General features: G+C 42.4%; 1 protein-coding gene across 1 annotated transcript in view; it reads left to right on the forward strand.

The window, feature by feature from the left end:
* Positions 1–13,269, forward strand: part of LOC102386698 (spectrin beta chain, non-erythrocytic 5) — a gene marked incomplete at its 3' end in the record, with an annotated part of 69,082 nt that overhangs the window by 28,328 nt on the left and 27,485 nt on the right. Inside the window, 8 exon segments of the mRNA XM_025216043.1 lie at positions 1,146–1,346; positions 3,827–4,033; positions 4,300–4,488; positions 6,370–6,522; positions 7,456–7,586; positions 9,902–10,153; positions 11,525–11,812; positions 13,251–13,267. Coding sequence (XP_025071828.1) covers positions 1,146–1,346; positions 3,827–4,033; positions 4,300–4,488; positions 6,370–6,522; positions 7,456–7,586; positions 9,902–10,153; positions 11,525–11,812; positions 13,251–13,267 — 1,438 coding nt within the window.

Here is a 13,269-nt window from a genome sequence, read left to right on the forward strand (position 1 = left end):
CAAGGGCTCAGGCCAGCTTGTGGAAGCAGAAAAAACCTGCAGCAAAGGGATCCTTCCCTGTTTGTGGGGCAGCCCAGGATTTAAATTGGGATTGTGGATTTGTGAATTAGCACAGTGAAGAACCATGTGTTACTCATTAGCCCACTTGGATGGATGAGAGAAAGAGGTGTTTCTTATCCATTCATCCTCCCCCAAATTGAGTAGATGGATGAGTGGATAAAACACAGGCAAGTGGTAGAGGGGGCACATGCCCCCCTTAGATTGGTCCCTGACTCAGCACTGCTCATGATGGGGCAGTTTTTTTGCCACACGGGCTTGGCAGCCTGTTGGTGGGCACTAAGCCATAGCACAGAAGTATAGGAGTAAATATGGGGCTTTTGGCCCGCCCACAAATTGTGTCGTCCCCCCAAGACTCAGGAGGCACCAGTCACCCCTAGGAAAAAAGGAAGTGAAGAGGAATAAGATAAGAATGATACAGTAAAATAGAATGGGAGTATCTAGCATAGCATGTAGAATCTGCTATCAAGTCTCTTGTGGTGTTGGATTTGGTTGGGGACAAAAGTTTACTCTTGCGAACATCCATCTGGTTGCTAAATAGGAAGCACTGTGACAAACAGATCTGAAGACATAAGAAGACAGTGAGATCATTTAAATGGGAATTTCTTGCATGAGTGCTGATTTTTAAACTAGATTATCAAGAGTAAAAGCATGATAGCACAGCCACAAGCACAAGATCTCCAGAGAGAGTTGTGTATCTCTAAGGGTGGGGGAGAGATGTCTGAGAGAGAGAGAAAGTGAGTACTAAAAGATGTAAAATGGCCTAGGTAGTTAATGATAAGCCTCACCCCCAGAGGAGATCAGGTCAACTATGCTCCTGCTGGAACAGAAATGGTTGTAACTTCCTGGCTATCAGTAGAATAATGCTGAAAGACTGAAAGGAAGTGGGGTGGGGAAGTAAGAGCTCACAGGAAAAGTTGCTGGTTGTGAATGAAGGAGCATTGTGAAAACAAAATTCTTACAAATGTTACTTCAATAATAGTTGACCAAGATACTGGCAGTTGGACCAAGTCAAAACTCTCAGCTGAGACAAGTCCCTTGTGTTTGTATGTCAGCACCATTCTCTATGCTATCACTCCATTCAACAGGCTCTAGAAACTGAATGCAACTCCCACAAAGTGATTTGTTCCAATGTAATGAGGAAAGGCTGGGAGCTAAGTCAAAGGAACCCTTCACGACGGACAGCTATTCAGAAGCAGACAGACAGCCTCCAAAACCTGTGGCAACAGTTCCAGGATGAGGTGGCAAACCGCAAAATCCGTTTGCAAGCAGCTGCTCTCATCAAACAGGTAAATTCTACAGTTCTTGCATTTGATTAGAGGGAGAAGATAGATTTGTTCCATTTCTGCTTGTGCTGCTACCCAGGAGGTTTTGTAAGATGTGCATCAAGGAACTGGAAACAGTGATTTTTGCTCAAGTGAAGAAGGTAACTGTCAGATCACATGACCTATGACCAGCTATGTATCAAAACTGCTGATTTCTGTTTGTCTGTAACTGCTGTAAAATGTTCTCTAAGGCCTAAAATCTATGCTTTGCCTTCCTTAGCCCTTTTCATAATTATGTGATAGAGACTCCATGGTTGGCAGCTGTTTTGCAGTAGTCAGCCTAGAAACTTTGAAAACCCAGGCCCCTGGTATTTGAGATCATCAGACTCATCTCTTTTGAGAGCCAGTCCATAGAAGGCAGTACATACGCTGACCATTCTCTCAGAAATGCTAAATGAAAATAGCTGAAATAATTGCTTATATCTCATCATCAGCTCTGTGAATGAGGGTGACTGTCTGACATTCGTCTGTAGAAAAACAGGAGGATCAATCCCAGACCAAAACCTATGACATTTCCTCACATACAAAATAGCTAACCTAGTATTCATACCATTGGGCCATGAAAGATGCTGATAATGGTTAATTAGGAATATCTTTCTCTTAAGTGAATTTGGGGGAGTTGTTTGCTTTCTGATTGGCAGGTAATCTGTTCCCATCTAGTGATTTATACTGATGAAACACGAATGTTTCTGTTTTACAGATGGGATTAAATCTCCAAGAGAGATTTAATGGTACCTTAGGGTTTTGCCTGCTGTGTTTATATATCTGAGTCAGCACTGGAGAACTTACTTTGCCTGGCATTGTTCTATTGGGGTTGGTCACATTGTTAGCTTCCCTGAATGGCTGCATCTTCAGAGTGAGTCTGTAGCTCAGGTAGCACACTAGATAGACAACACATAAGAAGTAAAAGGCCTAAGCTGAACCACATGTGAGGAGATTTTCAAAGACAGAGGTAGCAACTAGGTACTAAGCACGAGTAGATGTCTAACTAATATTTCTCTCTAGAAATCTCCAACAGAAGTAACAAATAGTCTCAGGCCACAAAGCTGAGATCCTGAGCAGAAGTTTCCTAGCGTATGGAAAGTTTGTGAAGCTGGGATTTTGATCTTTCTCTCTCTCTCAATTAAAGATGTGAATACACTCAAATGCATGCACAGAGCAATTATAAAATCAGCATTTACCAATGACACTATGCTCTTTCAACTACTACAGTCATTTTAATTGTACTTTTCCTGAACGTTCCATTCTTTGTCACATTTCAGCATAAATGTAAACATTTCTTTCCTAAACACTTTTTTTTGTATTGTTTAACAAACACTGAATTATTCCGTGGTTCTAACAGGTTTAATCCTATTTTGATTTTCATCACCCACTTACAAACTGCTTACCTCCCTTTTTTGTTAAAATAAATTTGTTCTATAACATAATTTCTTTTACAAATATAATCAGACTGCAATCTATGGGAGAAATTGGGTACAATCTATGAAGGTTGCTCTTATTAGATGCAACTTTACTCTGTAGCCTCAAAGGGGAATAATTATTAACCTTTGTGGGAAAATATCCTTGTTGTTGAAACTGTAAAATATTTCCAGAGTAATCTAGACCCACTCCCAATAAGTCTCCCATGGAGACAAAGGAGAACTTTACTAGTTACAAGGAGTAGTTTTGGAATAGGGTACAGGGTAGAACAATATCAGAGAAATCCCATAGAGCAAACTGGGTGGCTGGGTAGCCTTTGAACATGCATCTGAGTTACTGAAAGCTATATATCTAGTTAGATCTCAGGCAGTTTACTCACGAGCATCATCCAGAGGCAGGTGGAGATTCCCTCTGGAGGCAAGCAGTTCATTGATTATGAGTTTCAAGAGAGAGAGCAAGTTTCAGATGGTCCAGCTTCTCTCTCTCTGAATTCTCATCATGGCTACTGCACCTCCTCCTCGGTAGTCCTTAATTTATATAGACTTTATGACTTCCTTTACCTGGTCCAATGGAAGCCAGCACCTGTTGCCTGCCAGCCAACCAATTTGAAATGCATCACTGGTTGCTGGGTAGACTGGCATTGCTTAGAACAATAGGGAGACTAAGCCCCTCACCCAGGTATATGATGCCAGTCACGTAGGCAGAGGAAGCAGGTTTCCCCCCTCCCTCAGGAATGTGTCCAGCTCAGATTACAACTCAGGATTACCTAAAGAGCCCATGGGATGTCTGCCCTTTGCAGTGATCATGTTAACCAAATTGTCTCATAGCAGAGTTTTTGGGGAGAGACAGAGGTGACATTCTGCCACACTGCTTACATAACCACAGCACGCATTATAATTAATGTTATGTTTATATAGTTGATATAGTTTCTGCCCACTGATCCTTTGCCAAATGGGAGGGATTTGAAGCTGTGAATCTCTTATGGTAACGGAATTAAATATTCCCCTCACCTGTGTCCCATTCAGTACTTTGCGGATATTGATGAAGCAGAGTCATGGCTACGGGAACGACAGCCACTCCTGGACAGCAAGGATTATGGGAAGGATGAGTTCAGTGCAGAAGCTTTGCTGCACCGCCATATGCGGCTGGAGAAAGAGATCACAGCCTATGGCTTAGAGATGAGGCGTCTGAAAGAGCAGGCCAATGCTGTAGCAAAGGAAGCTCCATCTGCGGTATGTCGATATGTCACGCTTATCATTTTGCCTTTTAATTATATATCTAACTGGGACTCTTCCAGTAGAAAGTTGGGGGGGGGCGGGGGGAGGGTGTTCCCATAGGTTTTCATGAAATTTCCCTGATTCTGTGTTTTTTATCCCCAGGAAAATGTTACATGAAAAGCTTCACCTTCTTATAGTTAGGGGTGTATTTACAAAATACTGTGCAGAGCATTTTGAATGTAATGTTACAAATCTAATTATGTTGAATTTTGCTTTAACAGGTGGCAAAAATTCAGGTCCCAAGTACCCAAAATGAGAGGATTGCTAAGATGCCATCTGGCTACTTGGGTATCCCTAAAACTCCATTGTCTAGTGCGCCTGACCCAGATCATCACTTCATTGCAGATAATATTTGGAGGACCCAAAATAGAATTGACTGGCTTTATGAAAACCTTCAGATGATGGCTGAGGTATAGTACAGCTCTCAGTACTTTGTGCTTGCGTAGTCCTTCTTAAAGATTAATAGTTGAGTTCAGCAAAGTGTGGGTAGGTGTTAGATCACTTCCCTTACTTAGCTCGGTCAATGTACTGCAATGCTGAACTGTGCAACCACTGAAAAGATTATTGATTATTTGAAATCATGCAATGCTTTTCCAGTATTGGCAGGTTAAAAAGAGGAGTGCAACTAATTATGGGTGAGTCTCAGAAGGGTTAAGCATGTTGTTTAAACTTTGAATGAAGCCACATTTTGGTTCATATATTGGTTCATTTTAGTCCAGTCGAGTTCTTCCTTCATTAAATGAGCCCCACACAGTTATTTCAGTTACCTTCCCATCTCCTTCCTAGTTCTTATACATTTTAGGAAGAAGGTTCTTTTGCATTTCTTTGGTTTTACTGGAGTTTTCCTGCTATAGGCTTGACAATACACAAAATAAACACAGAGTCTTTGGATTGTAATGATGGAAACTGGAAATATTAATCAATAAGCTTACTGTTTTTCCTTTTACTTTCCCACTTTCTCAGTCTTCCTGGGGTCCTGCTTAAGTGCCTGCTGTATGAGCACCAGATAGAGCTTTAGAGTCTGGTCTTGCCTGAAACCAGGCTTTGAATACATGCTTGAGAGTAAAGATGTAAAGTTTCATTTGTAACACTAGCTCTGAACTTCAATTTATCCAACACATACCACCATTACCTTTCTGTTCACCAAGTGGTGTGCGTATCAAGTCTCTAACCACAAATTCCCTAGGAAGTAGTCTAGATTTTAGGTTCAAAATTGTATTCTGTGGCTGCATCTACACAAGACACTGACTGCTCAGTAGCTCATTACTATTGTGCAGTAGCATTGCATGGCATGAAGTGTGATGCAAAGCTACTGCACAGTAGTAATGAGCTACTGAGCAGTGAACATGAGCCTGCAGTGCGATGCTGCGGCTAGTAAAGCGACCAAAACGCTGGCTTGCATCCATAGATACTTCTCAAGCAAATCCCGGGACGTCATTCTCCCCTTGTACTCGGCCTTAGTGAGGCCGTAGCTGAAGTACTGTGTCCAGTTTTGGGCTCCACAATTCAAAAAGGATGTGGAGAAGCTTGAGAGAGTCCAGAGAAGAGCCACGTGCATGATCAGAGGTCAGGGAAGCAGACCCTACGATGACAGGCTGAGAGCCCTGGGGCTCTTTAGCCTGGAAAAGCGCAGGCTCAGGGGTGATCTGATGGCCACCTACAAGTTTATCAGGGGTGACCACCAATATCTGGGGGAACGTTTGTTCACCAGAGCGCCCCAAGGGATGACGACTAGGTCGAATGGTCATAAACTACTACAAGACCGTTTCAGGCTGGACATAAGGAAGAATTTCTTTACTGTCCGAGCCCCCAAGGTCTGGAACAGCCTGCCACCGGAGGTGGTTCAAGCGCCTACATTGAACAGCTTCAAGAGCAAACTGGATGCTCATCTTGCTGGGATCCTATGAACCCGGCTGACTTCCTGCCCTTTGGGCAGGGGGCTGGACTCGATGATCTTCCGAGGTCCCTTCCAGCCGTAATGTCTATGAAATCTATGAATACTGCACAGTCAGCATCACCAAAAAGCTTTTTGGGGATGCTACTGTGCAGTAACACTGGTTATTGCGCAGTCATTTAGTACTTGTGTATGCATGTACTAAATGACTACACAGTAACAACTGCACAATCATAGCCTTGTGTAGATGTGGCCCATGTATGTTAGCCAGAAGAACCTCCACTAAGTTGCTGTGTTAGTCTGTATGCATTAGTCTTTTTAGAAGTGGGAATCTTCTTTTCTACAAAAGGTCCTGGTGGTCATTCCAACAATATTCAAATCCCCAAATTCTTTACAGAACAGAAAGAAAGCTCTGGAAGAGATGATCCGATTATACTGCTTCTACAGCTCCTGTGAAGAGTTTCAGTCATGGATGGAAGATAAAGAGAATGTTTTCCGGACCCTTCAACCTGAAGCAGACAATGTGGAGGTCATGCAGCAGAAATATCAGGTACACTTGTCCCTGTTCACCATGAGTACCTTGTAAAACACTGAGTACTAGAGAAAAAAGATAGGTGAGGAAAGATCTCAAAAGGAGTTTATTTTACTCGTTTTCTTGTTATAGTCTAAGTTGCCTATAGTGGCTTGTTGGCAGCCAGAAAATGTCCCAGCATGCACTGTGGCCAGCTAATTGGACAAGCCCTGAGGCTGACTACTTTTTCTGTGTAATGGCCTCCTGCTGCAACTGTTACATAGACACAGCTGCACAGTACAGACATGGGGGCAGACAGCTTAATTGACTGCATTTGCCAGCTCTCCTAATGAGATGCAAACAGCTAGGCATATGCTGAGCACACCTCATTAAGTAACAAGCAGTTTCATTGCAAGCTAGCCAGCAGGCTTTAAATGATTTAATCGTTTTTTATAATAATGAAATCAATAGGATTTGCAGAATTTTAATGGATTTCCCTGTTAAGTGCAAGTGTCCAAAATGGCTTACACTGCAATTGAATGTTGATCTTTAGGCCTTGTCTACACTGGAAACTTCTTCAGTGTAAACTAATGTGTAAGTTGAAGTTAATATCTTTAAACCAGGATAAATTCCCATTGTAAACACTCTTATCCTACTCTATGTTTATTTTTAAGTTTATATCCCAGGGGTAGGGTTAAGTTAGACTGAAATATCTAGTCTCATAGCAGAATAAGTGTGTCCACCTGAGGATGGGGTGGGTTGTGTGCATCCTACTGGGCATAAATATATCACATATGCAGGAGTAGGACATATGGTCTAAGGGGAAAGATGAATAAATGAATAGAGGGGCATTAAATGGCTTTTAAAAGCATATTTGACACAAAAATAGAAGATGAGTGGATAAGACAGGTCATTATATGCACAGTGATAGTGACTGTCAAGTTTAATCCCCCAATATGTGTTTTGTTTTAGAGCTTCTTAATGGAACTGGCTGCTGGAAAAAGCCAAATGGAAAAGATCAAATTCCAAGCAGATAAGCTTGCAAACAACAGTCCCATCAAAAAAAATGACATCCATGTTCAGCTGATAGAGATCAATAGGAGGTAAAGGCACTACTGGCAAAAGGGGAATCAGCCTTTAATGAAATGTTATGCCCTGTCTAAGCTTCACCGGAAAAAGTACTAGACTGCTGGGCTTTGGCACACAAAATTAATCTGAAACCTGAAAAGGGTTTGGGTTTTTTTTAATGAACAATTGCTTGTGGCATCGTGGTTTATGTTAATTCACCAGATCAGCCTTTACCAATAAGAGAGATTCTAAATAGAGCCCTGCATCAAAAATGGCAGAATCAAAGCCCCTGGAGCTCTCTGCATCATAGCTACTGGAGGTATTTTAGCAAGATTAGAATAATAGGGAAACGATCAATAAGCAAGGCCCCCAGCTGGGACCTGCAGCATTAAGATAATTTTAATTAAAAGTCTTTCCTCTGTCTTCAACTACTAGTTAAATACTAGAACACCCAGTTTCCATGGGTATGAAGGAACACCCTTTTCATGTGACTAGCTGTAGTAGGGAACTGGACTCTTGCACATTGGACATTCAGATCAGACATTGCTCAGCCACACACATGCCCTTTTTGCTCCCTTGGATGCCAGTTTCAGGGCCTAAGTAGGGCTGGGACCATTCTGTTCTGATTGGAAACTGGGCCTTATAGTCCCAACAACTATTGGCTGGGGTATGGGGAAAATATACAAATTACAAAACCCTAGTGTTAGCTCATAGTTTCCCTTTTGTCAGGGGTAGGGATGCTCCTTGAATTTGAAGGGGGTTGTTGTTTATGATCCAGTGGAAAAGTTTCCTCATGGGTCCTTATAGGATAAAACAGGATTTAAGATGCCATATCTTCTAGAACTTCAAGAAGCAAATGAATGAGTGGAGGGGGGTGGGGGTGCAGGCTGCATCAGTGCAGCATAGGGGATGTGATGCCTAAGTGCCTGGCCCTTACATTGGAAACAAAAAAGGAGGCTCCTTTCACCCTCCTCATCCCTTTGGACCTTGGCCTGAATAAATGGAAAACAGTGAGTAAACTCTGCTTCGGAATTTGAGATACGCTCAGGTTTTGAGATATAACCATATTCACTCACACTGTGACTCCACTTTACAAAGACAAGCACTCTATGGAAATACCCAAATGTCACAATGGGCAGTTCAAATTGCCATTGGCTTTGTCTGTGTTGCACAGCTATGCACTGACTTGAACATCCAGCTTGAGGACTTAGCAAGTTCTCTAAAATCATCCATATTTGAAAAGAATAGGTGTTTTAAAAAACTTTCAATCGTGTAAAACATGTTCAGTGTCAGTTTTTAACTGGTCTTTTGGCACCATACAGCTTCTCAAGGACAAACGTTTCAAGGCAGCATTTGGCTCTTGTACCAATACTTGTTATTTTGTTTGTTTTCATAGTGTCAGCCTAATGACACTAGCCAATGGAATGGGGTGTGCCTTGTAAGAAGTAAAATTAGCTTTTGTGCAGAGGGTAAGGTCTAGTTCTGTACACGCTTTAGATCACAATGAATCCCTATTTTGAAGATATTAGCATAAGAGAGTAGACAGTGGTAGACCATATGTGCTACCCTAGAACCCCACTCAGGAATTAATTTTGCCATAAGTGATTTTGAAAGTCAGTGAACTATGAGTTATGCAGTAAAACAGTAGAAAACTAATCATTTTCTGACAGGTGGAAGCCAGTCATTTCAATGTTTAGATCAGTGTTTCTCAGGTGGGTTGACATGGCACCCCATACCTTAAGGGCACCGCACTGCCTGGCTCCTATGTGAGCAGGTAAATGCTCTCCTTCTTCCCCTGTCTGGCACACAGCGTTTGCCCAAGTTATCTCAACAATGCCTGCAGCTGCTTTTATGAGGACAGCTGCCACTGCAGCCTCTGTGGCAGCTACCCCCATGCTCCAGCAGCAGGCTCTGCTGCAGGCAGACAGATGGGCAGATGTGGGACTAGAGCCACATATTGCAGCCCCGCTCGTCCCCTCTGCTTCTCTCATACTCCCAGTCCCAGCAGGAGGGTCACGGAGGCAGTCATTAAAGTGTGAGGTTTCACATAAGCAGCCTCAGTGAAAGGGAAGACTGGGGTAGAGAAGACAATGGAAAAAGCAGGGTCTGACAGGATGAGGTCTTTTCCCAGCCACCCTTAAGTAACACCAGCTAAATCGGTGATTCTCAACTTTTTCTTAGCCTCAAGGGTCCCCTTCATATCTTTTTTTTCTGAATTTAGATTCTAGCTCAGTGATTCTCAACTGAGGGCTGTGAAATTCAGAAACATTAAGGAGGGGTGCCTTGAAGCTAGAAAGTTTAAGAACTTCTGGTGTAGATACAGGTGAAGTAGCTATTATGTCATTTCTAGGTGGGCGCTCCTGGAAACACTCAAGGAGGAAAAGGGTTCAGAGCTGATTGAAGTGGCTGATGTGAGGACATTCCTCCAAGACTGCCAGAGTACCAAAGTACTGCTGCAAGACAAGCTGGGCTACCTCAAGAACTTGGACCCAGGAAACACACCTGCTGCAGCAGAGGCAGATAGGCGCAAGCTGTCTTCATTTAAGATGGAAATTCTAGTGCTGGAGAGGAAAATCGAATACTTGAAGAATGTGGCTAAAAAGTAAGGAATCCACTTTTTGTTTCCGTATTCTTTCCTAGTCATCTAATCAAATTCTTGAGGGCAGGCTGGTTGGGTTTTTTAAAGCCGGATATAGACTTGCCACAGATCAGCTTCCACTGCTAACTTGTTCTCCCTATCTGGCTGCAATCACTGTTTCTTTTTCTCTTTTAATAAGATCTTCTATCCTGGGAAGAACTAGAGGAATTTCTAGGGAGGTGGGCTTTAAATTTGCCTCCAGTGGGGGAAATCATATATCAAAATAGAATAGGAAAAATCTTCATGTATCAAGGTTAGGGTGAATCAAGGTGTACACCTACACCTTGAATCCTCAGTATCTATAGAGGAAACTGGTGTATAATGAATGATCCACACATACCACACCTGTACTGTATTTTGTTTTCTGCAGTGAGAATTATTGAAATCTAGGGCCCTTTATTTTCTGGTCATACTTCAGTTCAAGCAGCAGGGGCATGAACCAGAACTAATACATCCTATTTTGAGTTACCTATATTCTGAACCAGGTACCATGCAGTCCCCAAAATGGAACATCCTTGAGAGGCACAGGGTGGAGGGAAAAAGGAGGACAGAGAATTAAACTATTCAGCATTGTGTATGTTTAAATTCTGGTTTTAAACTTTTTATTAAAAAAACTCTGTATTTTCACAATGCAGTACTCCTTAAAACCCAAACCGTTCCATTCTGTGAGGCCCTTCCTGCTTCTATCCAGAAGGTCAAAGCAGGCCATTGAGATGAGCAATTTGGTAGCAAATCTACTCTATATTGATTATGATATTTGAAATGAAGCATGGGTTGCAAAGTCTACCACCACTACCTCTACTGCTTCAAAGCAGTAAATGGCCCTATTTATATGTTCTGGCAGAAAGAGCATCTTGGTTCTAAACTGATCATAGGTCATTTGAAGCAACCATGAAGTCAGTATAGGCTGAGAAAGGGCATCAAAGCCAAACTGGGCTATGCAAGGAATCAGATTATTGCCACTGCATAATTATCTCTTTGAGGCAAAGTAATCACTTTCTTCACATGATCTGTTAAAATTAAATTTTCTAGATCCTAAAAAGGGGGAGAGAATTAAAAAAGTGATTTTGCTCCTCAGCAACGAAAGGAACAAGCAATGCCTGTAAAGTCTCTTAACCAGACATGTTTTTTTTGTTTCTCTCTATGGTCATATCCCTGTGGCTTGCTCTGCTTATTGCTTGTGAGGAAAACTAGGTGCTCTACCTGACCTTTTCTTCTGGGAAAATCAGTAACAACCCAATCCCATTGATTTCAGTGCAAGTTGGATCAAGCTCTAAACCTCTACGGATATCTGTGAAGCTAAGTCAAGAATGTATGTTTGGTTTCTTTGCATAGGATTAAGGATACCAACCCGGCAGAGAGCAGGGCTATCACAAATCAGGTGGAGACCATGGAGAGACTACTGGCAAACCTCAAGTTACAGAACGAGGAGAAGGATACCACCCTGGAGCTAGCGCAAAAACAACAGGCCTTCCTGCAAGACAGTCGCAGACTCCTCCTTTGGGCAGATTGTGTTAGGGAGAAGTTGAGCAGCGAGGAGATGGGTGTGGACGTGACCTCTGCAGAACAGTTGCTGAGGGAGCATCAGGACCTACTGAAGGAAATTCACACTCAAAAGGAGAGGTAGGAAGTCTGCACAAGAGGTGAAGAAAGTATGTGGGGTACTTCAATTGGAAGATTATGGAACCATAAGGTATCATTGAAAACAGCTCTTGGGAAGCCTGGTATTCAGACAGGGCTTAGCGCTTCTTGACATGAATATAAAATCAAATAAACTTTAGAAATATAGAGAACTGACTGTGCATTCAGTCCAGTTAAATTCCCCATAGAAAATGAAACTATCTGTAATAGCCCACTGTTTTATTAGGGATGGGGATGTCTGACTAAAATAGTCATCTCCTACCTGCACCCTTAACACTTGAGAAGGAAAGTTGTGTGTGTTTTCTAGGGCTGTGTGAAGCTTCGGTAGCTGTTTCGATTCAGAGGAGATTCGACCTGATTTGGCGGCTGAATCTCCAGATCCAAATCGAATCAGGAGACCCATTAAAAGGTCTGAATCGAATCAGAAGCCTCTGAATCAATTCAGAGAGATTCGGAAGGCTTGTAGCAAACAAACTGAGAAGAGGGAGAGGGATGGGGTGATCTTCCATACATGGAAAAGGCTGAGAGTGGGGAAAGACTGCTCTAATATTGACATCTGTAACTGGCCAGTGACTCTGATCTACCATCCCTGCTGTATTGATCCCACTCTGCCTTAATTCATACAAGTGATACAAGTTTTGCTTTCAACAGTTTGAGGCGCACTTTCACAGAAACCCCTACACTTATCTCCTTGTAACTTGGCAGACTTCGTGCCCTCAGAAGGGGCTACCATCCCTGCTGGTTTCATCCAAATCTGCAAAAAAAAGGACAAAGTTATAGGTATTTTAACGATTCCCCATTATAGTCTATGTCCAAATCTCTGAATTGGCGCCAAGTCTCCGAATCCGAATTGACTGAATCAAATCAGGACAGTGATTTGAATCACCGAATCAAGTCACTGTCCCTCCAAATTGGCTGAATCTGAATCTGAAGCAAATACTTGCTGTTTCGCACACGCCTAGTGTTTTCCCCTCAAGTTCCCTGACTCCTCTTCCTGCCAAAGCAATCCAGTCCCTAACCCTCAGTCCTCCTCTCTCCTTCATTTTTATGATAAAAGTGTTATATTCTTAGCTAATAGTTTTGGGTTTCATTTTATAAATCCGTAAGTGCACAGATGGCCTTGCTATCCTATTTTAATGTCTGACAGCCTCCTCACTAACACTCTCACACCAAGTAGATACATCTCATACCCACCTCAGATGTATACCCCTGATCAGCAATCCCCTGACTGGCAAAATAAGAGGGACTTTATAAGGGGAAGCTATGGCTAACAGAAGCACAGGGAGATGAGGAAGCATAGGAAGAGGAATGTCAGCTTAATGCAATGAGCTGATCTTTTTGCTTTGCTAGAAGAAACCAAAACTGTAACAAAATCCTTCTCATACAGTAACATGTTCACTTTCTTCATGATTCTGGATAGGTTTGTGCAGCTGCAAGGT

Source organism: Alligator sinensis, unplaced genomic scaffold, assembly GCF_000455745.1.
Source record: "Alligator sinensis unplaced genomic scaffold, ASM45574v1 scaffold314_1, whole genome shotgun sequence".
Lineage (NCBI taxonomy): Eukaryota > Metazoa > Chordata > Crocodylia > Alligatoridae > Alligator > Alligator sinensis.